The following is a 25,868-nucleotide window of genomic DNA, read 5'->3' as shown; positions in this document are numbered from 1 at the left end:
GCTGCAGCTGGGAGGCTGCAAACAGCTGCTGACTCCTGGCCCTGGCCCCAAAGTGCAGTGCTGGCACCCTGGGGCCAGGAGACCGCCAGGGCTGGGGCGGGGAGACAGCAGCTGTTTGCAGCCTCCTGGCTGCAGCCAACCCAGGTTTTGGGTAGTTGCTGATAGCCACGGAGCTCAGGCTGGCCAGAGCTTGGGCCAGCTGCAGCTGGGAGGCTGCCAACAGCTGCTGCCACCCAGCCCCAGGCTCTGGGGAGGCAGCAGATGCTGGCGATGCTTCCTGCTGTGCTGCACTCCCTGCCGCTTCTGCAGAGCAGCGTGTGGAACCCAGTGCGGCAGGGCACATTGTGGGGGGGCACAGAAAGCTGCCTGCTGTTCCGAGTTCCCCACTGCCCTGGCCACACTTCCCCTGCAGGCAGGGGCAGCGGGAAGGGGCACAACCCTGTGTGCTGCTGATGCTGGTTCCGTGCACACAGGGGAAGTGTGACCCAGGCAGTGCGGAGCTTGCAGCAGTAGGTAGCTTCCTTGTGCAGCCCCTCTGTGCGCTGCCGCTCTGGGTCACAAATGCTGTGCTCCTGGCCCTGCTGTCCTCTCCTGGGCAGCAGGGAGTGCAGTGCAGCACAGCACAGCAGGGAGCATTGCCAGTATCTGCTGCCTCCCTGGAGCCTGGGGCTGGGTCTGGGTTTGGGAGGTAGATGGGACTGAGGCCGGGGCCCGGGAGGCAGTAGTTGTTTGCAGCCTCCCAGCTGCAGCTGGCCCAGGCTCTGGGTAGCTGCTGTTAGCCACAGAGCCTGGGCTGGGGGGCAGGGGCTTTGGGTGGGGGGCAAGGGCCATGAGCAGGGCTGGGGGTCTGTTGCGGGGGGGGATCTGCACAAAACAAATACACAAGATCAAAGGGAGTATCAGAAGTTTTATTTATTGCCACTAGGTTTACAATTTTTAGAAAATTTGGTATTTACTGTAAAAATAAATGAATAAAATAAAAGGGGGGCAACATTTTATGATTATTAACTATAATAATATGCAGTGTATCCTGCCATGTACCCCCTGCCCTTGTTTTTTTTGTGTTTTGTTTTGTGTTTTTTCCTGGCATGCTGTCACTCTGGCACCTTCCAAGGTAGACATTGTGGGGGTTTTTGGCACTCCGGTCAAAAAATGTTGCCTACCCCTGGGCTAACCCTTGACTTTGGTGGGGAGGCTGAAGGAACTGGGTTTATTTAGTCTGGAGAAGAGAAGACTGAGGGGGGTGGGATTTAATAACAGCCTTAAACTACCTTAAGTATGGTTAGAAAGAGGATGGAGCTGGACTGTTCTCTGTGGTGCCAGATGGTAGGACAAGGAGTGATGGTCTTTTCAAGGTGCAGCAAGGGGAGTTTAGGTTAGATAGGAGAAAAAGCCTTATCACAAGAAGGTAGTAAAGCACTGGAACAAGCTCCCCCAGAGAAATGGTGGAGTCTCCATCCTTAGAAATTCTTAAGACCTGGCTAGACAAAGCATTGACTGGGATGATCTAGTTGGGGATGGTCCTGCTTTGAGCAGGTGGTAGAACTAGATGGCCACCTGAAGTTTCTTCTAACCCTAATTTTCTGTGATTCAAAGATTGCATGCAACTCCCAGGCTGCCATTGGGCAGCTCTGTTTTTATTCTAACACAAAATATGTGTCTTATCATTGGAGTGTTGGGCCTTAAAGAATTTTTAAGGGATATATATGCTAGCAGAATCCTTTGGCACAGGCTTCCTGTATTTTGCATGAATTCATCTCACTTTAGATTACTGTACTGCATTTAAGGAAGTAAAAAAAAAAAAAAAAACCCCACCAAAAAAACCCAACCCCTTTTGGACTAACCTGTGGCTCTGCTTTCTGTTCAGGTGTGCTGCAAACAAGATTAATGCTTACCAAAGATGGTGTGAAAGTATTAAACTTTAAGTGTCACTTTGGTGACCCTGAGTGCCAGGTGAGTGAGAGATCTTGAATTTACTCAATTTTCTACATCAAAATGTAATAATTTACTTTAAAATGGATACACATCTCCTCTACCAGAAACATATGTATCTACAAGAGAAAGTCTTAGAAAACATACAGAGTAACTGTTAAAAAATGAACTAGTTGGCATTTATTGTCTCTGACATGTTCAGCTATTGTCTTTAAGTCAGTGAAGAGTTGTCATTCAAATACTTGTTTGAAGTAGGTAAAAGCCTATGCAGTTCCTCAAGCTAAATACTATTATTTCACGCTGGGCCTTCATAGGTGATTATTATATTCCATATCCTATTAGGAATAATTGCTGTAAATAAATGTTCATGAACTTTCTGAATCTGCAGATGTACACAATACACTATTTTCAGTCCCACAAGTGCAGTGTTTGCTCAGTAAGTTGAATTTCATGCATATCAGTTCCCTGGAGAAAAGCATGATTTTTTTTTTTTTTTTTAACATTGAATTCAGCAGTTGAGCAAAATTACATTTAGCTCTATTGCTGTGAACGTATCTTTGCAGGTAATTCTTCCACTGTTAAAAAATGACTTTTATGAAGTGATTCAAGCAATAATCAAAGGCAAACTCTGCAGCCTCATGCCAGTCTGGTCAGAAAACAGTACTGCTGTGTCTGTGGTTATGATAAGCAAAGGATACCCAGGAGACTATGCTAATGGCATGGAAATAACAGGTGAGTCTTTTTTTTTTTTTTTTTTTTTTTTTTTGATAGCAGTTACAAGAAGAAGGCATAGTGAGTCTGAATTTAGCCATTCTCCTAAAGAGCCATATTGCTGTTGGTCCAGTGCACGTGTGGAGGCGGAGCAGAGGTATAAGGAGTTTTTCTCCATAGCTTCCTGAATAGAGACCTTTCATAGTCATTTAGTGGATGGGGTATATTTCAAAGTCTCATGGAGTGAACTGTTTAAAGGTACCTTATTCTCTAAGGACCAGGCTCTGGTTTGAAATTGTGATGAGATAGGGCAGTAGAGCCCTAGCTGTCCCTGGAGGAATTCTGGAGACAGCAGAATTCTTCCAGAGGCAGTTCAGGAAGCTGAAGCACAGATTCTAGTTCATCCTTTCTGGCACCAGCTCTGCTTTACTGGCTGGTGGGTCAGGTGAGCTATCTGTCTTAGTCACAACACCTCTAGGGAGTGCATGCTAGAATTGGAGCTTTCCCTGTGCCAGCCTTGGCCTGTCCTTCCTCTCCATATATCATCTAGAAGTGCAGAGAGAAGGCCAAGTTATACCGCCCCCTCCTACTACAGCATGAAATTTCTGGAGCTAGACTGCCTTTAGATACTCCTGTTGCTACTACTTTCCCTCTCCAGCACAACCCTTGTCTTTATTTGTTCTGTAGTGTCTTAGACAAATGTGTGTTTCAGATGTTAAAGCTACACCTGAGGAATGCTGAGTTTTTACAAAACAGTAAAAGCAGGGAAGTCTTTCCCTTGCAAGGCCCATACTTTTCACAATTACAATTTTTTCTTTGTGTTTATTTCTGGTGTCACACACTTTCACATTGTACTTGCATGGACATGCAGTATTCTAGCACCTGTCTTAAGATCATGCCCACAGGCATTTACATTTGTATCAGACTCATGAAACACAGCCAGCTTTGGCTCACAACCTACATAGTGAGTCAACCCTAACAGCTTCACCAAAGCAGAAATGATTTAATCTGCTGATTTAAAAACTGTTTTTAGCTCTTTGTGAGATTGGGAGAGGCTTGATTTCTTTCTTTCTTTCTTTCTTTCTCTTTCTCTCTCTCTCTCTCTCTCTCTCTCTCTCTCACTGATATATATTGAAACAAATCAAAATGATTAGTTTACTTTAATAGTGACCAGGAATGATGAGAACCAGCTACAAGTATTCAAAGAGCGCCAGTGTCAAGGAGGGTGAAGAATTGATTGTTGTCATCCCAGCCAATTCAGAGAGATGTAGCAGAATGAAAATGAGAATCAAGGTTTAAATATTGTGTCATTGTGGACTAGCTTCTCAAGGGAAACCTGGTCTCTGAATAAGTTTGTTCAGTCCAATTTAAAATTATTATAAAAACCAGTATATAGAACCATGTGTGGGCAGGGAGATAATGTAGATGTCCTAATCCATCCCTCTTATCCTTGACTTCTGTTCTGTGAACTGGTGTTTCTTATGGCAATGTCAGTAAAAAAAGCCTAGGGTAAAGTTGGCATGTGAGCAGAAGTAACTTCCCACAAAGAGGAGTTCTTTTCAGGAGAGGGTTAAGCCATGTTAGGAGCTGTGGGAAAACTGGCAGTACTCCTGTCTGTGGTGTGCTTTTGCTACAAATAAAGAGAATATCACTTTCACCACATTGTCTGGTTTTAAAAAGTCATGAAACTTCAAGTTCTGCTTTCATTTGTAGGTCTTCTTCAGGCGAAAGAGCTGGGAGTGGAGGTGTTCCATTCAGGCACAACGGTGAAAGATGGCAAAGTGGTGACGAATGGTGGAAGAGTCCTTACCGTAACAGCTGTCATGGAGGATTTGATGTCAGCACTAGAACAAGCCAATGAAGCAGTGGCAGCCATACAGTTCCATGGTGCCATTTATTGGAAGGATGTTGGTTACCCAATTTTAGGATTTCTCTCACAGTCTGTGTATGTAAGCAAAGACACTAGTGGAGATAGGTAGTAATCAAAAAATCATCCAGACTGTTGCAGTTCTGTGATGGGCAACAGTTTTGTCACTGTTAAAAGAAATGTTCTATTAATTCTTTTCAGAGGCCCAGTATGCAAAGGAAGAAGCATGGAAACTTTGACCAGCAATATTTTGATTGATCACTGTGAACGACCAACTGAAAGTAATACCATATCAGGTAAAGTCAGGCCAGGGCTGCAAACTTGCTTGGTATTTTGAATGTAAAATGGATTGAAATGGGCAGAGTGGTCCTTCTATGCAGGTATTCATATAAGTAATGAGGCAATTATTGCACTTAAATTTGATTGGACCGGGACCTAAATGCTTCTTTTCTTCATCTTTTCCTTAACTACAGAATTGATCTAGTATAAGTCAGGGAAATGTCATTCCTGATTATTAAGATCCCTGGCTTGAACTTTGATGCACTAGACTACTGCAGTGTAGTTATTCAGGCCGTTGATATAATTGTAAATACAGCATATTATTGGGTAGTGAAATGACATTTTATCTCACTGGATAGCTGTTACTGTATATTTTCTGTCAGCCCCCCAGTGTTGTGGTAGCAAAGTGTAATATATAAAAAGTTGCTTGTGATCTTGTTAACCATAATTGAAGTCTGCTGCTTTTCTTTTTTTATTAACAACAGTAATACTCTCTGAGAAGGTTTTATGTTAGGCCTCTGGCAGACTTTACTTTTAAGACATGATTAACCAGTTAGGTGTTACAGTTATGTGTTACAAAATATGTGTAATAACTTTGTGGCTGTGCCCATCATGTCTTAAATTGCACGTGTGGCCAGGCATCAGTGAATTGGGGCTCCCAACCTTGGCGTACATGGGAGCTGTGATCAGCTGCCATTCCCAGCCTTGGGTGTGCGTTGGAGCCCTTGATGGTGCTGTGCCCTGGAGGCTGGGAGCAGGAGCTAATCGGGGTGCAGCCCTGAGTCAAGGACTGAGGTGTACTTCCAGGGCTGGGAGCAGCAGTCAGCTGATCGGGGCTCCCACCCTCTGGGGTGCATTGGAGCCTTTGACTCCCATGCACTCCTGAAGCTGGGAGTGACGATCATCTGATTTACTTGCCTCTTGCTGGTCCAGGGAAAACCCAGGATCATGACTACCAAAGTAGCTATTGTGCAGTTTTCACAGAAACTGTGATTTCAGGCAGGCTCTGCGCTTTTGGCGGGCTTGCTGATAAAATAAATAAACTTAACAGCAAGCAAAGAAAAGCTCACAGGAAGCCCTGCAACAGGCTGCTGCAAGCAGCCTTGCCCTGCCATCCTCTCCCCTGTGTTCCCCCTCCCCCTGGACTCCAAGACTACAGGGCTTCCCACACGCTTTTCTCTGTTTGCTGGTAACTTTTGCTTGTTTATTCATTTCATTTTTGCAGTGATCTCATCAAAAGCGCAGAGCCTACTGCTTGGGGATGGCCTGAAACTACAGCTTAATTACCATGATTTAAGCTTGGGGGAAGCCATTAATCCACATTTAATAATGTGTGGATTAATGGCTTCCCTGGGCTTAATCAAGGTAATTAAACTGTGGTTTTGGGCCATGTGGCAATCTGCAGGGAGGGGTGGGACTGTCAGGGCCCCTCAGCCGATCAGAGGTGTGGGGGGACCGCATGGCGTTCAGCCCATGAAAATGGCAGCCAGCCCCAGGATCTGCCTATGAAATCAGCTGGCTGCCTCCAAGTTTAGTAGAGTGTACTAAACTGGCAGTGTAGTGAGATTGGTTTGTGATCCCTGATCCCACAATCATGTCTCCTGCCATGCTACACGTGCATGGCAGGAGGTGTGATTGTGGGTTTGCACATTTAATCCCACGGCCTGTTTAACTGAACATCTGCCAGGGGCCTTGGTTATGTAACTGTGCTTTTAAAGTGGATTAAAAAGAGATACCAGCTGTTAGCAAATGACTGATAAATACTGTTCGCTACAGCTTACAAATATTGAGCAGTAAAACTAGTAGCATCACAAAATGTGAGTTTTGAGGTTCAGAATTTCACAAGATCATGCATATTTTTATCAGTGGTCACAATAAGTTGTTTTTTTTGGGGGGGAGGGGGCGGGGGGGTGTTTCTCCCCTTCCCCCAGCTTTAGTAATTTGCATGTGGAACACTTTTGGTCCTGACAACTTTGTCCTTGACATTTTTATACTTGGCAGGCAGCCATTCAGAGTTGGAAGGCTTTGCTGGTCTGTTTGACTTGAGAGCGTTTGGATATGATGATCCTATTTTAGTGTCTCGAACTAAAGGCCTTGGAACTAAATTGCAGGTAACTGCTAATGTGTCCAGAACTTAGCTGCTGGGGATTTTTTTTAGATAACTACAATACATTGTGCTCTGTGGATCTCTTATTATTGTAATGACATTACAAGTCCACACCAGTTGCATCCTGCCAGATGCTGTTACCAGATGCTACAGCCATCAGTACCAACAACAGAAAAATGTTGAATTTCTTTAGATGAAGATCACCAAGCTGTGTGTGCGTGTATTTTGAGAACGTAGAGATGCAGTGATTAAATTAGATGAAACTTAATGGTACAGAGTGTGAGATCATGCCCTAATTAGGAAATTAGAAATAGCTGGGTATATTAGCCAGTCACTGGATAAGACTGAGACACCTGTATGATGCAGCTATGACAAAGGCCTATGTGATCCTAAACTATATCCTATGATGTAGGATTTCTGAGCAGGGACAGGGACATCTTCCCCTACTGGGAATCTGGACAGACCCAGGGGAGGCACAGCCAGGCCCAGGGTCAGTGAGGACCTAGTCAGGAAACTTCTGGAGGGACTAGACATGTTCAGATTGGCAGGTCCCGACGATCTCCACCCCAGAGTGCTGAGGGAATTGGCAGAGGTCATTGTGGGACCCCTGGCACAGCTTTACGAGCTCTCATGGTGCTCTGGCAAGGTGCCACAGAACTGAAAAAGGGCCAGTGTGGTCCCCATTTTCAAAAAAGAGAGGAATGAGGACCCAGGAAACTATAGTCTTACCTCAGTCTAAGAAAACTATAGTCTTACCTCTAAATTGAGAAAATTATCCAGGAGCACATCTGCAAGGGGAGATTATGCTTAGAGGCAACCAACATGGGTTCATTAGAAGCAGGTCCTGTTAGACCAACCTGGTGGCCTTCTAAGACCAGGTCACAAAAGCCTTAGATGCAGGTGTCGTGGTGGACGTAGTCTTTCTGGACTTTAGGAAGGCCTTCGACACTGTCTCGCACCCCATCCTCATTTAAAAAAAATTAGGCAACTGTGGTGTTGATGCCTACACAGTCAGATGGGTCACAAATTGGCTGGAGGGCCGCACCCATAGAGTGGTGGTGGACGGGTCATTTTCAACCTGGAGGGACGTGGAAAGTGGGGTTCCCCAGGGCTTGGTCCTCAGGCCCCCACTATTCAATATCTTCACTGGCAACTTGGACGAGGAGGTGAAAAGCACCTTGTTAAAGTTTGCAGATGACACTAAGATGTGGGGAGAAGTGAGCATGCTAGAAGGAAGGGACAGGCTACAACTAGATCTGGACAGGTTACAGAGGTGAGTGGATGAGAATAGGATGGGTTTTAACACTGACAAGTGCAAGGTATTGCTCCTGGGGAGGAAAAACCAACAGCATACCTACAGGCTGGGGAACTCCCTTCTTGTCAGCACAGAGGCAGAAAAGGATCTTGGAGTCATTATAGACTCCAAGATGAACATGGGCTGCCGATGTGGGGATGTAGTCAGGAATGCTAACTATACCTTGTCATGCATTCACAGATGCATCACAAGCAGGTCCAAGGAGGTGATCCTCCCCCTCTATGCGACATTGGTCAGGCCACAGTTGGAGTACTGCGTCCAGTTCTGGGCGCCGCACTTCAGGAAGGATGTGGGCAGCATCGAGAGGGTCCAAAGGAGGCCACTTGCATGATCAGGGGACAACAGGGTAGGCCCTGTGAGGAGAGACTGCAGGACCTGAACCTGTTCAGCCTCCACAAGAGAAGGCTGAGAGGGGACCTAGTGGCCACCTACAAACTTGGCAAGGGGGACCAGCAGGCAATGGGATAGTGCCTGTTCCCCCAAGCACTACCGAGAGTTACAAGGAATAACGGCCATAAGCTGACTGAGAGTAGGTTCAGGCTAGACATCAGGAGGCACTACTTCACAGTCAGGGCGGCTAGGATCTGGAATCATCTTCCAAGGGAAGTGGTGCTTGCTTCTACCCTGGGGTTCTTCAAAAGGAGGCTAGATAATCACCCAGCCAGGGTCATTTGACCCCAGCATCCTTTCCTGCCCATGGCAGGGGGTTGGACTTGATGACCTGCTTAGGTCCCTTCCAGCCCTACCAACTATGAAACTGTTTCCAGGAGAGAGAGAGAAATATAATGCCATTGTCTAAGGCAGTGGTGAGACCTCACTTGAAATACCCTGACAGTTCTGGGTACCTGTGTTCAAGAAATTAATTCCGAGTGGTATAGGTGTACCTAAGGGCCACTAGAATAATCAGGGAAATCAAGAATCTGTCATATGAGAGGAGACTAGAAGAGCTGAACTTCACCAAGCTTAGCAAAATTAGTGCAGACTGGGGACCTGATTTTCTAGATACTTCGGGGAGAGAGAGGTAAATACTGAGGGAAAAGAGCTGTGTAAGCTAATGCACAGTGTTGGCACAAGAATAAATGGGTCTAAACTAGCTACAAATAAACTCGGGATGAAAATGTAGAAGATTTCTAAACATCAGAATGGTGAGGTTCTGGATTAGCCTTCCAAAAGAAGTTACAAGAAGAAAACTCCAAAATGAAGCTTAATAAGCTTACAAAGAGGACTGGCTGACACTTACTTTTGACAGAAGGGGACTGCACTCTTAGCTTAGGAAGTCCCTTCCAATCTTTCTTATATTCTTGTGATCTTAGGCTTTGAAATGCCTCTTATCCCAAAATTCTGGCTGGTGCAGACTCTAGTACCAGTCCTTAAGCCACCAGTTTAGTAGAGGGCTGTCCCAACTCTCTCTTTCTAATTGTCCCATTCCCAAGACCTTTTCTTGGCCTTTGGTGCCAGTCAGGGTTGCCATAAGATCAACAAGAGTCATCCTTATAGTACAACAAAAGGTTCTTGATAATTTGCCTTCATGATGATTTGAACCGCACTTGTGTGAGGTAAGACGGACCAAAATTATAGACCAAATCCAAATGTGTCAGAACCCCATCCATTCCATCCTGAAACCAATGAGAGACTTTACTTGGGTTTTTCTTCCAATCTTTCTATGCTGAATTCTTCTTCACTGCTGTAACCAGTATAGCTACGTTAGTGCAATCTCTTGCTGTAGACTTGGCCTAATGTCCTGCCTTACTTATGTAACATTTGTTGTCATTTTACATGTTGTGAGGGAAGCCCCCTTTTATATCTGTGCACCGTGTCTGTGTTAGTAGTGGTCGCCAATGTAACTTCATTGGTGTAGCCACAGCAGTGCAAAAAGCTGCATTTGTCCTTATGTTCATACAAACTTTCCTTCCTTTAGAGAAGCCCCCATTGACAGTTGGGTTAGGTTCCACTTCTGATGGGGAGCAAAGACACATGGGAGCAGGCAATACCATATACATTTAATACCATATGTATTTAAAAAAAACAAAACACTTAAGTCCTTCTTATGGAAACAAGATTTAATCTGGTGGCTTTCCATTCAAAGACTCCAAAGAAGCCTAAAGAAAAGACTTGTGGTGTTAATGTTGATGAGAAGGGGTTCTTGTAGAATGTCTTTAAAAGGCAGTTTCATTGCCTTAGACTTAGAAGAGAATTATTTAATGAACCTCTCCAAATTCTGTAGGGTGTTACATCAACATAATAGGCTAAGTAATAGAGAATGCAAAAGCATACTTAAGCATTGCACTGTATAGAACCACAAATGTATGTACTGAGTTAAATTGTTCCAAGAGAACCAATGGGCACCCTGTGTCACTTTCAGATGCTAGTTGTACCATGGGCAAATAGTTTTTTAAATACTGAAAGGACAAATTCTGTATAGTCAAAGCTAGGAGAAGGGCCTGCCTTTCCAGAAGTATTACATTTGTGCACTGTTTAATGGAAGTCAGTAGATTGATTCCTGATAGTTTGAACTAGATCAGGGGTGTTGAACTCATCTGTCTGCCCAGGCAGGATTAGATATTTGGACCTGATCTGGTGGAGGCTGGTCCAGAGCCCACAGGACTGGAAATTTGATGGCAGTGCCACTAATGTTGGTGGATTTTCCTACTGCCAGATTTTCAGCCTTGTGGGTTCCATTGCAAACCAGTTGGGGCTGGGAATGAGTAGCAGCAGTGTTGATTGCCATGGCTCCAGGAGGAAGTGCCATGACTGTTCATCCCACTGTTAAATTTCTGGCCCTATAAGCAGCCTTCCTGGCTGAATCCAAAACACAGAACCATGTCATCTGGCCTCCAGGGCAGAAATTTGGTAGTGGGATGAGTTGGGGCTGCCATGGCTCTGGGAGCTGTAGCAATTAACACTATCACTGCTCACCCTGACACCAAATTTCCAGCCCCTTGAGGATCCCTTTAGGCCAGCTGACAACAGATCTTGTAGGCCTTGTCTTTGACTTCCTTGAACTGGATGATCTAGTGCAGCTCTTTGTGATCTCTAATTTCTGCTTCCTTTCACACTGGTAAGATAAGGTTCTCTTACTCTGCTGTTGCAGATTGCACAGGTGTGTAAGAAACACAATACCGTTGGTCAGGACTTGGTTGCTGTGTGCATCAATGACATCCTGGCCCAGGGAGCAGAGCCCCTCTTCTTCCTTGACTACTTTGCCTACAGTAAACTTGATGCTGAAGTGACCCAGGTCATCAAAGAAGGAATAGCTGATGCTTGTAGAAGAGCAGGATGTATCCTTTTGGGTAGGAGCTCTCCCTTCCTGCAAGGGACTTGAATGTTCTGATATTGAACTACAGAAAATAAGAGAGACATCAGTAAATATGAGAGACCCAAGGCACTATGCCAGTCACAGGTGCTGGGCCTCATTCTCTTCTCTCGCTCAGTCTCTTGTAAAGGAGAGCAGAATTGGACCCATCAGATAGCACCCATTTTAAGTGCCTAAAATAATTCTACTCCTTCTAAGCAAAAATATGAGGACTTTTTTTTCCTTGAAGAACCATTTTGATTTTGTTCCAGAAATTGGCATATAGGCAGTCTTTTGCCTTCATGCTGTTACTTTTTTTTTTATATCTCTAAATTTCATTAACCTTTTGGGGGTTTTTTTCTCCCCCCTCATCTCTGGAAATCAGAAAGAAGCAGTTCTGAATTTTCTTTCAAATGTGAATTTTAGTTACAGGTGCCTTTTGTACCACATAGAATTTAATTTCCCATTTCAGGCTTGATGTGTATAACCTTAAAAATAAAACATTGAACATATATATACCCAGTACTGAAGTCTTTCTTCCTGCTCTAGGGAGAGAGATTGCCGAAATGCCTGGCATGTATTCACTTGGAGAGTATGACCTTGCTGGCTTTGTAGTTGGTGCAGTGGAACGAAGACAGATGCTCCTGAAGCTGGAGAAAATTGCTGATGGGGATGTAGTTATTGGACTAGCTTCTTCTGGGATTCACAGCAGTGGGTTTAACCTTGTAAGGAAGATTCTCTTAATGTCCTCTCTACACTACACTGCTCCAGTACCTGGTGGATGTGATGACCAGACTTTAGGTATAATATTTGACTTTTAAATGTAAAACTTTTTAAGAAAGCATCCAAACTGGATGAATTTCCAAGAAGATGCAGGCAAAATTCCTTGACTCCAAGACTGAATTTCCAATCTGTGGTTGCCTGTCAGGGCTGTGTGAAGCTTCAATCCCTGATTCGGTTCAGTGGTGATTCGGACCGATTCGGTGGCCAAATCTCAATCTGAATTGAATCAGGAGACCCTTTAATCTGTCTGAATCAAATCGGAACCCTCCAAATCGATTTGGACAGATTGAGCAATTTGGACGTAGACACAGCTTTAAATGTTTTTTTTCTACATATCTCTAGGTAACAGGCAGCTTGTGAGTGCTGCAATGATGGGGCGGATGGAGTGTCCTACAGAAGTGTGGGGGGTCCCCAGTGCGCTTGGCAGCAGAGCCAGAAGTGGACCAGAAGCACTTTCGGTCCGCTTCCAGGTCCACCAGGGAGTGTGGTGGGGGGCCCCTCTGTACGCCCGTGGCTCATCAACTGGTGTCGCCTGGGTCTGGCAGGGCACCCAGGGTCCTCCCACAGCCAACTGCTGAGCTGGGGGATGCAGGGGGGCCCCCTCGCACACTCTGTGGCAGACCCGGATGTGGGCCTGGAGTACTTTATGGTTCACTTTTTGGGTTTGCCGCCGAGCACATGGAGGGCCCCCAACACTCCTGTGGGATGCTCCATGTGCCCCAGCATCGCAGTGTTCAAAAGCCGCACTGGTACCTCAAGGTATGTAGAAAAACATTTTAAAGCTGTGTCTATGTCTGAATCACTGATTCTCCAAATCGGCATCGAATGTTCAGATCCCGATTTGGCCCAATTGAGTCGGGGACAGTGATCCAAATCAATGAATCAAATCGCTGTCCCCTGATTCAGGTCAAATCCAAATCGAATAGGACCCACTTCGCACACCCCTATTACCTATGCTCGTGGATCCAGTTCCTTGGTTTCTGACATCAGCCTTCTCCTAGACCTGTTCTCCACAGTGTGCACTTTTTTCATATCTTTTCCATCATGGAGGGAACAAAGAAGCACGCTGATTGAAGGAGCACTTTTTGCACTACATGATACAAGTTTCTCTGCCTTGGTTTTTGTCTGTAATGATTTGATAAACATTTCTGTTCACAGGAGAGCTGTTGCTAACCCCAGTAAATATGTACAGCAAGTCTCTGCTTCCAGTCCTTCGTTCAGGGCATGTGAAATCCTGTGCTATTATTGCTGAAGGAGGCTTGATGAAAAGCATCCCAAGAATCCTTCCTGAATCATGTGGTGTTGTTTTGGGTAAGTAAACAGTAGGAACATGTCTCTAGGTGTTGTGTATGTAAGGTATGGTCCTGATTTTCAACTTTGTCATAAGAGTACTTAGAAATACCTCTGGCCCAACATGTTTATAGATTTTAAAAGTGTCAGAAAGCTATGTAGGCCGTAAGCAGCATCCATCCACGATGTGGAGAAACTGAATTCTTTGACCTAGCTTCTCCAAAATAAGCATTCAGATTGAAGTTTAAAAGCTTGGTAAAGAGGCTAAATTGTACTACTTGCTCCATAATGTGTATGTATTTAACACAGTTTTATCAAAAGGAAGTAGATTTTCCAAAGTTAAACTTCTAGCTCAATTTCTATTGCAGAGCTAATTTTGGCCACTGCCAAAATCCACAGCACCTGGATATCTGCTGCAAAAACAGCACAGGATAGCTTTAGAATTTATCTGTAAATTTTGAGATGAGCTGGAAGCATATTTCAAAATATTAAACATAGATGTCCCACAGATTCCAAAATTTCTCCTGCTCTGTTTTGTTCAGTGGAATTAAGGTAGAAAAAACCCTAAAACCTGGATTCTTTCAGTTGTACCCTAGACCAAAGATGACTAATTTTAATTGTAAAAGTTGTTAGGATTTTACAAAGTGATGTCAGAATGGCAGGTTGGCTGTAGTGGGCTTCCAGTTTATATCTTCTTTTCTCATAAAAAATGCAAAGTCTGCTTATCAATGAAGAAACTTCACCACAAAATCCAAAGCTAAACTAGCTAAATTGTTTGAAAATTAAGGTATAATAGATGAAGTGTTTGTCATAGTTAGATAATTTGTTCGAAGCTTTTTTGCCAGAGCCTGTGCTGGGAGCAGGTGGTTGGAGACTCTTCAAGTGGAGTTTAATGGGTTCATTTAGTTGAGATACAGTGTGCAGGACCAAGCTCCTGAAGATTGTCAAAGAGTTCAGAGATGCTAAAATAGGAAATAGCACAGCAGGCTTTGATGTTTTGTAATGTTCCTGATTAAATTAGGAAAATCAGCTGGGTGCTGATGAATTCACAATGTTTGCCAAGCCACTGGCTCAGCTGCAGCACCCCAACTCCACCATCAGCATGCATCTGTGTACACAGCAATATCCACAGCAAATGCCTTTCCTGAACCTGACAACTGAACTGCTGGAACAGCCCAGAGAATCTAGCCCATGGCCTGGCCATAAACAAGCTCTCCACTCTAGCAAGAAGACTAGAGCTTTGCACTTCTGATTGATCTAGGACAGTGGTGCCCAACCTCTTGCCTGGCAGGCCAGATGGACAGTGCCTGTCAGTCCCTGGGCTGAATCCGACTGGTGGTCCTGATCTGGCACCCAAGGCAGGCGTGATGAGTCCCTGCCTGGCCACACAGGAGATGGGGTAGCTCAGCCCCAATCTAGCCACGTGGTGGAACTACCCCAGCCCCAACCTGAACCCACAGTAGGGGAAGGCATGTGGCCCAGCCCTGATCTGGTAATGCTGGGGAAGGGCAGGGAGGTGGCATGGCTTGGCCTGGATCTAGCTGTGCGAGTGGAGGAGACGTCGCCCAGCTCCGGTCCGCTGTGCAGGGGGTACTGTTAGCTGCCACTGCTCCCCACTGCCAAATTTTCCTTCTGTGGGGAGCCCCTCAGGCCAGGTGCCAAGGCTCTGTGGGCCACTTATGGCCTGTGGGCCAGAGGTTGAGCACCCATGATCTAGGGTGTGTGTCACTGTTCTGCTGCTCACATATATTAGTATGTTTTTAATGGGCCGTGCAAAGCCTCTAGCCTCCTGTTTTTAACATTTATTCCCATAAATGTTAACAGGACTTGGGCAGCTAACTCTGCAATACTTTTGAAATGTAGAGGACAGTGTTTGTGGCTGCTTGTAGACAACAATTTTGTTGACCTATAAGAATTTCACCCATCTTTTTCAGATGCTCATAGCTGGAAGATACCCCAGATCTTTTCCTGGCTCCATAATGAGGGGAACCTCTCAGAAGAAGAGATGGCCCAGGCATTTAATTGTGGGATTGGTGCTGTCTTGGTGGTACAGAAGGAGTTGGCTGAGCAGGTTCTGATGGACATAAAGAGACATGAAGAAGCGTGGGTGATAGGGAACATTGTCTCTATGCGCACAGGTTACTGGGCCTCCTACCTAGAAATAAGGGTTAGAGGGGGAAGAATTTCACTTGTTATGTTCTGATCCAAAATTCATTGAAAAAAATGAAGTCTTCCATTGACTTCAGAGGGAGTGTGCCATTTAATCTATGTGCTGACACAAACCAAAGTGTTTTGGGTCTGATCATGTGAGGTGCTGGGTACCTCCTGGAAGATGCTCAAATCCATCTCACTAGAAATTGGTGTTCCAGGGACTGTCTGCTCTGTGAGATGTTTTACTTGTCACCTTTGCTCATGTCTGAAGGATCTGCTCCTGTGAAAGTCAAGGATCTCCTGAAAGCCTTGCAGTTACATGGATCCCAGTGTCAGCAGAATGCTGCTCTCTTGGACAGTCACCTCCAGCCCAAAAAGAGCAAAGTGAAAGTAGCTGTTCTCATCTCTGGAGCAGGTGAATTTGCATTTTTCATAGCCCAGGAAAGCATCCCTGTATCTGGGAAGTCTGCTTGTAAGCATGTATAGCTCCATTTACTGCAGTGGGAATATCAGGAGGGGCATTAACTGTAGATTGGCAGTATACTGGGTTTGGGCAGTTGCTTAGTTCAACTAGTCTTTTTTGTTTCCTGGGTGCACTTGCCCCACATGAAACCTCCTACTTCAATCACTGCTCAACAACACACGTAACATAATCCACAGAGGGGGACTCACAGTCCTGTGGTCTCTCCAGCCCCTGAAAAGGTGTTGTCAGCATTGTGCTGCTCCCTCAATGCCACAGTACAGTCCTCCTTCTCCTTCTCTCCCTCAAGTGAATTCCCTCCTGTAGCCTCAAGGTGCTTCTGCCTCCAGCTAGCCACCCTGGGTCTCTTACAAGACCCTGGGAGAATCCTTGGCTTGGTTCTGCCACTGCTAGCCAAGGACTCTCTCCTGCTCCCCAGTCTCTCCCCAAGTTCTCTTCCCTAGGCGCTGTTAGCTTCCTGTGGTCAGCTACTGTTAGCTGCTTGGTCTCCAAGGCAGCCTGCAATCAGGCTTTACTGCCCACAGCTAGGCTGTAGTCCCTGCCAACCTGCAGGCTCCTACAGCTGGGAGTGTGCAGGTTGCTGCAAGCTTCTGCCAGCCAGCCAGGTACAAGCAGTCAGTAACTTTTTCTGGCTGTGGGCCTCAGGTGGGCAGACACTGGGACCCTCCAAAACCTTATGTTCACAGGCCAGATCCAATGGCTCCCCAGGCTCACTGGTCATAAATTGTCGATGCTTGGTGCAGATCCTTGAGAAGGGGGTGCCAGAATGAATTGGCAAGGGACTGGATCCCAGTTGGTCACCTAAGCTCCTAAATTTCACACTGTTTGTGAGCAGCGATACAGACTGTGGCTGTTGGAGCAGGGTCACAATCCCTTGGGTGTCTAAATTCATTTAGTGTCTCCATTTTGACCATAGGTACCTGGACTAAGCCTTGATCCTGGAACTCCCTCCTTCTGTAGAGGTATCCTCAGCATTGGGGTACAGACTTGGGCTCCTCTCCTTCTTGCCCCATGGATTGTATATTTGGCTACCCAAGGGGCCAGCTTGGATAGGATTGGTGGAGTGCCCTTGCCCAGATTATTCTATGGCCGGGTTGTCCAGGCTTTTTTGTTTTGCTTTTGTTTTTTGAGAGGTTGGAGACTTGAGTCGGGTAGGCCCAGACTTCTGGTCTTCCACTTTCTGGGCATGTGCTGCAACTCTTATGCAAAAAGTGAGCACCACCACCACTAGCCAGCTGCTCACTGACATGGATCTTAATCCACAGAGGCCCCTGATATTCATCCCCGAGTCAGACACCAAAGCTCTGGAGAAGAGCAGGAGTCCAGACACCCCTGTGCCTCATGTCTTATAACCTCACTCCCTGTTAGGCATATCAGTGCTCTGGCTTCCTTATCAGGGGTTCCCTGCTCTCTCCATTTACTCTGCAGGGACCCTTGGTACCTAGCTCCCCGCATTGGGAATCGTCCTTCTAGGCCAAGGAACCTGGGTTTTTTGCAGGTTGCAGTCATTACACGAAGCAGACCTGGAGTGTTCAGTACAAGTCAGCAAACTCCTTCTGCAGCTTGTCAAGCTGCTTGTGTGTTCATGTTGTGCTCTGGCTTGCAAATGATACAGAGACATCTGTGTGGGATAGGTCTCGGTTGCCATCTGAAAGGTAGATATCCATCCCTGTGAGTAACTCCGACACTGGGGAGCTATGTGGGAGAGCAGCAATGAACCTTCTACCCAAAGCCACAGAGTCGGTTTGCTGGAGTAACCTCTCTGGGCATTCCTCTTCTCCTCCCCCCTCCCCCCACTTGTCCAAATTCCCCTGCATTCTGGTTTCTCCAATGAGCATGCTTTCTGGGTCCTACCGCAGTTATGTTCTGGGTGAAGTTATAGGCTTTGACCATTTACATGTTTGAATGCTTCTGGTCATTGGCAGTTTGTGAGAAGAAAGAACACCCGTGTCAATTTTTCTCCCTGGAAGAGAATTGGTTTAAAAGACTTATCAACAAAGTTGTACATTCCTGAGGTGGAAGGTGACTCTCTTCAAACAGATAACTTGTTCTTCCCCAGCTAAATGATTTTTTTGTTGTTCATTGATTCTACTTTTGCTCTGCAGTAAAGATTTCCTCGAGCTATTACATACCTGGAAAGCTGAAAGTTCAGAAGGAGCACTTGGTGAATAGCCTGTGCTTGCTCACAGCTGTTGAGGACAGGCACGACTAAGCCACTGTGGTCCTGTTATATAGAAGCCGACGGGAGCATGTGGGTGTCTGCATCCACAGCCAACTGAAAGCATCTCAGTGATGTGACTCTCCTTTTGTTGTGTAGGGGAATGGGGCAGGATCCACTGGTTAGTGATCGCCAGAGACAGCCATGTAGTGCTGTCATGGGCTGCTGCAGCTGTGGGGTTCTGGAAGCAGCCACAGAGACCAGGGCAGGGAAAGATTCCTTCCCACTTGTCTCAGCATTGAACTCCCTAAGCCAAGCCTAGTACCTTGTTTTGATATGTTTTCCTCCAAATCCTACCCTATTCTACACAACAGAACCCCCAGTGACTCAAATGTCCCTAGCCCCAGCTGACAAGAACAAGAGCAGCCTTCCATGCTTTGGCCTACCCTTTTCAGTCATGGTGCTGCTTTTGTAAAGTCAGTTCCCAGGGTAGCAGAAAGGAAGTTAGCTCTGAATGTTCAACTATATGCAAATGGATTTTAATACCCGTGTTTCTGCAAAAAGGTGTCTGCATGAGGCACAGCAGCCCTGCAGGCCTGTAACTTAGCTGCATTCTGATCTTTCTTTAGTAAAATCTTTATTGAATTATTTCATGCTTAAGAATACATTGCAAATCATGGCAGGAGTGGGGAGTATATAAGCCTTCTATCCAGAAGTATTGCCTTTCTTTATAAGATATGGGGGGAAGGAGCCATGTGTTTGTAGAGTACATACTACAGTGGTACCCTCATCCTATTAGGAGCCTCTGGGCAACACCATATTATTAAGTGATAATGTGGAGCCAGGTTATTAGAATGGTGGTGTGCAGGGGCAGAAAAAAAGCATAGTTTACTATGGATAGCAGTTCCAGCTTTTCAGCAGGCTTCTGTCACTGCTCTTGAAAAATACATGTGCGTGGCTTTTCACACACATGACAAGCACTTATGAGCCCTTGAAGGAGTTCAGGTGTGCAAACTGGACACTTCCATGCTGTGCCTGAACAAATATCTGGGAGTACCCACATTCAGGATGGGTTCTCTGGAACCAGATGCGTCTGCACAAAAATGGTAGGCTTGTTAATGGAAGCCAAGAGGTGTGGAACACAAACTTTGTGGACCCAAATCACATCATTTGTTGTATTAGAAAGTTAATGGCCTGTGGTTAGGAGTCGGCTGTCTTACATAGATGTGCAGCCCCTGTTACATGACTGGTTCTTTTTCTCTCCCTTTTTATTTGAGGTACCAGCCTTGCGGCACTTATTGCTTATGCAAAAGAACCAGCAAGCTGTGCCCAAGTGGCCCTTGTCATCTCTAACAAGCCTGGGGTGGAAGAACTGAGGAATGCAGCCAGGGCTGGGATTCCCACCAGGGTAAGAACATGCAGTTCCTGTCTAACCCGTCTAACAGTTCATGAACTTTACAGGTCTGGGAGAAGCTCTTGCTAAATAGTTCTTGCTCCAGACTTATTTAAACTTTTTTATGTTTGCTATGTACTTGTCAGGTGCAGCTAGCCTTGTTAGTCTGAAGTCAAGTAGAAGGCAGGGTAGATTTGCACCTTATCACTGTTACCAGCGAAGCAAGAAACAGTGGCATCTCTTGTAAGGCAATGGAAATTTAGTCTTTCAATCAACTTCCATCAGTTGGGAGTAGGGCTCCATACATTTAAGTGTCACTGATTTCAGTCTGTCTACTTACTTCACAGGATCTTTGAGCGAGTGTGAATTCAGAATGGGAGAGTATCTGTCTCTGTTGTACTTTTCCACACTTCTCAAAAGTCTTAGGAAAAGTGTTACAGAGTATCCTTTCCTGGCTGGCAGCTGAGCTAGAGGAAATGGTGGGGCTTTTCATACGCAACTCGAAAGTAGGTTTAGACTGGTCCCTACACAAAGCTGAAGAGGGCAGGAATGGGAAAGGGGTGTGAATGAGCACTCACAAAGTTGTGATATACTTTTTTGACAAGACAACTGTTTGGGGTTTAATTGATTTGTATTTTTCCTTATGTGTTCCCTGTGCCTCTCTTATTCTTATGCATTCAGTTCTTTGGGTGTGTTTTAACATTAGGTGATTGACCATAAATTGTATGGCAGCCGCTCTGAATTTGACGGCACAATCGACAGAGTCCTTGAAGAATTCTCTGTTGAACTGATCTGCCTGGCCGGATTTATGAGAATTTTGTCCAGCGCTTTCCTCAGAAAGTGGAGTGGTAAGAAACCAGGGTAATCATTTCTTCCCAGTAGCTGTAATAAAGGCATGAAGAGACTGAGTGAGACTGGACCTCTCCAGCAGCTATGCAGTAGGGCCCTGGATTACCAATATGGAGACAGCCTGACACCTTTACTTGCATTGAATAATGCCTTAGTCATGGCATTTCAGTTGTATGCTCTCATTCATTTATTCATGCCAGTGAGGCTATGCTATAAGCAAAGCACTAGACAGAGACAGTGTGGCCTGGCTAGGCTGTTGGCATGGTGCTAGTGCAGGGCACCTCTATGCTATAGCATGCGGTAGCAGCAGAGGTAGGAAAGCAGGAGCCACAGAGTCACAGGATTTATGTCTATTCCCTACCAAGCCATGTCTGTCTCTGCTCCCCTTGTGGCTTTGGAGCTGCTTGGCCTATGGATAGCAATCTTGGCTGGCCCATGTGGATGAGGTAGGGAGGCTGCAAAGCAGGTGGAAGCTCATTTCTGTCCCTTGCAACCTGCCCAAAGACATCACTATACCAGGGGGTGAAAGGGCTTTGGGTGTGGACCTGCCCAAAACATCAGGGAATCCGGGACAGACTCGAGAGTTCTTTCTTCCTCTGGGGCTGCTCCAGAAGCAGTGCAGCATGACAGTATCCTGTACTCCAGCTTGCCATGAACATTAGGGCAGCAGTTCCCAAATTCTGACAGATTATGCACCACCAATTTAAAAATGATACAACCTTAAGTACCACCAGTACATTTTTAATAGACTTATTATACTTACTTTATATGACAATGTGGGCCACTGACAGGTTGCTTGCATGCCTACTGGTGGTACTCGTACCACAGATTGGGAACCGCTGTGGTAGGGTATTAGAATCTAACTTTTAGGGACCTGGGTTCCTTCACACATGCTCCTTGCCCAGAGTGGTAGGGGATATATACTCTAGATTTATATTTACTCAGAGGGCTGCTCCTCCCTCTCAAATGAATCCTCTGTCCTAATTAACATTGATTTATTTCCTGAGGCCACACCTAGAAGGCTTTTCTTTTTAGTTGGTCCTTGAAGAGCATAGGTCACATTTGGCTGTGAGGCTGCACAACCTACTCTTTCTTCCCCCTGTCCTGCCTCCTAGGCAGAGCAGTGACGTGGAACTGCCATTCAGGAGAGTAGACAAAGCCTTACCACCTACACCTCCCACTGGGCAGATGACTGTCTCTTAGCCTTAGCTCACATCTGCTTTAGCTTGGATTGCCCCGGTCTCTGTACCTCGCCACCGTGGCCCCTGAAAATACGATATTTAATAAATTACTTCAGATCTAGCGCCTCCAGCACAGTTCCACTTATCTTGCTGATGTATAAGGTGAGAGCCCCTGATTTGGCTCTGACTTTGGCTGGAACCTTTCAGACTGTTGAATGACACTTAGGGCCCTTGTGAGCAGAGAGATTTACGTGTTGTGAGTCATTCCTCAGCTAATGTTGAAGGGAATTCGTCTAACTTTATTTTATCTTTTTTTCATGCTAATATTTAGGAAAAATTTTGAATGTTTATCCATCACTTTTGCCACCAGCGAAAGGGGGAAATGCCTATAAGTCAGTGCTCCAACCAGGCCACAGAGTGACTGGCTGTACAGTGCATTTTGTACTGGTAAGTATGCCGCTGCCTATGAGAATTGCTCTAAATATATGCAAGTGACGAGTATTGCTTGTTTTAGTCATCCCTGAATGGCATGAACAGTGACTGGCTAACTGCAGTCTAATGCACTTGTCCCTGGAATTAACAAAACTATGAAGAGTTGGGAGCTTGAATTCCTGTAGGAAGGTCAATTGATGAGTAGGGTTGTACAAAAATGGGTCTTAGCCCAGCAGGCACCTGTACTCAAGGCTTCCTCTCCCATTGAAGCCTGTCCTTGCAGTGGTCCTACCCCCTCACAGTGCCTTACTTCTGCTCTCTTTTATCCCTTCCCTCATACTCAACAACTTGTTATCCTTTCTTTCCCCTCACAGAACAGACCTGGGCCTGTCCTAGTCTCTCCTACAATCCCACTTCTTCTTAGGCTGCCACCAGAGATCTCCTCACCTCTCTTTCTTTACTCCTTAAATGAGCAGTCACACTGATACTGTTCTCCTCTTCCAGTAGACTGCCCTTGCTAGTGCAAATGCTCTTATGAGGAGATCTAGTGACCCCTTCCTGCTCAGATCTCAGGCTCTCTGCTGTATATATGCACTGTTCTCAACCTTGCTTGAAACTTGCATGTGCTTAGAAGGGGATGGCTGTGTGGCAAGCCAATAGGGGGTGCTCCTGTGCTGAGCAACTTGCCCCACTGCACCCAACCAAAACCATGTTTCAGGTGTCTCCCCTGGGGTGCCCACGTCCTGCCAACCCAGTTCCTGGAGCACGCCCGCAAGCCTGGTGTAACTGCTGCCACCACCCTAGGTCTGATTTTTGTTAGGGCCCTGTGCCACCCAGGGTACACGGACCCTGTAGACCTTGGGGGTACTTCTTATAACCAGAAGCATAGAAAGTAGCCTCCCTTAGTCAGCCGAGCAAAGGGAGCAAAAAGGGTTGCCTAATCCCTCTCAAACATTTACAAGGCTTGCTATATCGGATAGCTTTATTGGGTAGAGAGGGTAGGCATAGGGAGGGGTACAATTCAGAGAAGTAACAAAAGAACAACCCTGAGCAAATGGAAGTGGCTTGATAGCCTTATACTTCTAGAACACTTTATTCTAAGTTACTGGCTAAATTTCAGGTAGGTTATTTGCATGTTCATTCAGAGTCTAAAAGAGCTCCAAAGGCCATTTGTTTGTCTCTGTGTTCCCCAAAGATGTCCGACCCCATCCAACATGGAGGGACCCTCTTAAATAGTCCTCCTGACCTCATCACCTGGACCCAGTCAAGGACAGGGGTTGTTTGATGCTGACCAGCGTGAAAAACATCAGCGTTACCTATTGGAGTGACATTGGCTTAAGCCTAGCCCCCATGTTGTGTGGTCAGAACTCATAACAATGGAGAGGCTAGATCCACCCCATCCTACCCGAGATGGGTAGGCAGAAAATTGGTTGCCTAGGCAACCAGGTTGACAGACATGTGACAAGACAGAGAAAGAAAGAAGAAAAGGAAAAAGAAAAAAACGTAAGTGAAGGAGCAGAGCCACAGGCCCTATAAGTTTTTGTTACATACTGTATACGTGTTTCCCTCCTAGGAGGAGTCCAGTGCAGGAGCAGTAATTCACCAAGAGCTCATCCCTGTGGAGGTGGATGACACGGAGAAGACCTTGTCTGAAAGGCTGAGGGAAGCAGAGTGCCGAGCCTTTCCCATTGCCCTGCAGCTGGTGGCCAAGGGAATGGTGCAGCTAGGAGCAGATAGGAAAACCTGCTGCAAATCAGAAGGCCAACAGCCGATTCATCAAAGGACATCAGAGGGTAGGAATTCATCAAGAGGTTTGGAACAGGTTGATGGGCAGTAGCCTTTGGCTAATAGCTCACCAGTGGGAGTGCTGGCCTGCTAAGGCTGCAGTCTGGGTTTTGAGGCCAGTCTCTGCTCCCATATCCCAGAAAGGCTGTTCCCTGCTAGCCCGATGCCTCTTTTTTTTTTTTTTTGCAGCCTCCTTTGACTGAAACTAGCGAGCCATTTATATACCCGTGAAACTTCTGATCCTGTTGAGCCTACAGCCTCTGTCTGGGAGGGGTGAGATGGGGAATTTAGGTTGCTCCATCACTGTCTCAGGTGGAATGGAGGGAGCCACTCGCCTCTCCTGAGGGCCTGGCAGCTCCTGGCTGGTTGGGCTCAAGAGTTCTTCTTTTTCTCTCCTGCATAGTGGGGAGAAGGCTTCAAATGGGGAAGCCAGGCTCATATGGCCAAGCTCCCTCCCTTCCTTTGCCAAAGGCATGGGTGACAGCAGGCTTCCCATATTTATTCCAACAGGCAACGGCAGGCTGGAAGCTGGGGCCCCTGCCTTGCATGGCAGCCAAAAAAGTACGAAGACCACAGCCTGGAGCAGCAGCTGGCTCTAGCCAGTGTCTTCCAAGGCATGGCTAAGTAGAGCCAGGGCCAGGGTCTACTTCTCTGGAACTGCTCTTGTGCAACAAGAGGCAGAGTTGAGAGGACGTCAACACTCCTTGGCTGATTGCTCAGTGGTGCCAAGGTCAAGGCCCTGGGTTTGAAGACTGCCATGTCCCTAGGGAAGTTGCTTCCACCCTGTCCTGTGCCCTGTTGGAATGAAACCAATGAGCGTATTCCTCACAGTATGTTCTCAGCTCTGCAGTTGCAGATTCTTTGCTGTAGCAGTGTCGGAACCTAAATCACCCTCTCGGGGTACATACCTCCATTTTCAGCTACATCTGAGAAAGGGGAATTTACTGTATACACGCACATATACAGCTGCAGTTTATTTTTTTTACACCCTGCTTCCTTTTATTATAGAAAGTAGTGCATTGGCTTCTGAGGGAAACTGTTAAAGGATAAGTTGTGTCGGCTGCTTTTGATTGTTCCGTCCGATTCCAGAAAACCATGGGCGTCCCAAGTATGCACACAATGTACGCACAGAAGCAGGAGCCATGGTACAAGAACTGGATGGCAAGGTGCTTCTGTTGGGCAGGCCTGGCTCAGGAGGTGAGAATAAGGGATGAGCGGAAATGCAAATATAATCAAAGGGAATAGGAGTCTTGTTGAACATTATTCCTTAACATCACCCTAGTTAGAGGTTGCCTCATGTTTGCCTTCTCCGTGGTGGATGTTTTGCTGCACATGATGGGGAGGGAACAAGGTTTCTGTTGCCTAGAAGGCACAAAGAAGTGTTCTTGATCAATTGTGAACTCTTTCTGCCTATGACAAGGCAGCCAAATACTGGCCGCATCAGTATCACTTGTTACGTTTCTAGCTCTAGTGCCCCAGGGTGCTGGTTCTAATAGCCCCCTTCTAGAGTCTTGTGCTCAAATAGTTAAAAATGCAGTAAAAATATGTTCTTAAATGCTTGAAAATGCTTAAATGTTTCATGGAAAATTAGAAATTAAATGCCCAGCTTCATGGAAAATTGTGGTTTTTGCATTAAAGTTGTCCCTTAAATAAGGTCCTTGAGCCAGCTGCCACACTGTAGTAGATAGCAGAGCCAAGAGGCAACTGTAACAGGCTTTTGAAAGGGGAAATTTAAGAAGAGAATCAGGCCACCTTCACCTGGCTTGAATTCCCAGGGACAAGGATTATTCCCTTGATCTTTCTTTGTTCTGTTGCAGAATTTAAGGATTATTCAAAAGATCATCTAATTTATTGAAAGGGAA

The 25,868-nt window shown here is 46.0% G+C and overlaps 1 protein-coding gene across 1 annotated transcript in view; it reads left to right on the top strand.

Moving 5' to 3' along the window:
- Positions 1 to 25,868, top strand: part of LOC102384374 (trifunctional purine biosynthetic protein adenosine-3-like) — a 53,856-nt gene that overhangs the window by 19,920 nt on the left and 8,068 nt on the right. Inside the window, exons 10-24 of the mRNA XM_025214418.1 lie at positions 1,868 to 1,953; positions 2,496 to 2,664; positions 4,357 to 4,588; positions 4,712 to 4,806; positions 6,791 to 6,900; positions 11,303 to 11,501; positions 12,053 to 12,304; positions 13,445 to 13,597; positions 15,511 to 15,714; positions 15,999 to 16,142; positions 19,644 to 19,774; positions 20,466 to 20,607; positions 22,121 to 22,236; positions 23,795 to 24,014; positions 25,096 to 25,203. Coding sequence (XP_025070203.1) covers positions 1,868 to 1,953; positions 2,496 to 2,664; positions 4,357 to 4,588; positions 4,712 to 4,806; positions 6,791 to 6,900; positions 11,303 to 11,501; positions 12,053 to 12,304; positions 13,445 to 13,597; positions 15,511 to 15,714; positions 15,999 to 16,142; positions 19,644 to 19,774; positions 20,466 to 20,607; positions 22,121 to 22,236; positions 23,795 to 24,014; positions 25,096 to 25,203 — 2,361 coding nt within the window. The remainder of the gene's footprint in view (positions 1 to 1,867; positions 1,954 to 2,495; positions 2,665 to 4,356; positions 4,589 to 4,711; positions 4,807 to 6,790; positions 6,901 to 11,302; positions 11,502 to 12,052; positions 12,305 to 13,444; positions 13,598 to 15,510; positions 15,715 to 15,998; positions 16,143 to 19,643; positions 19,775 to 20,465; positions 20,608 to 22,120; positions 22,237 to 23,794; positions 24,015 to 25,095; positions 25,204 to 25,868) is intronic.

Source organism: Alligator sinensis, unplaced genomic scaffold (assembly GCF_000455745.1).
Source record: "Alligator sinensis unplaced genomic scaffold, ASM45574v1 scaffold996_1, whole genome shotgun sequence".
In the NCBI taxonomy this organism is placed as follows: Eukaryota; Metazoa; Chordata; order Crocodylia; family Alligatoridae; genus Alligator; species Alligator sinensis.
The sequence above is the reverse complement of the archived record's forward strand: the minus strand, read 5'-3'. Positions and strand labels throughout refer to the sequence as shown.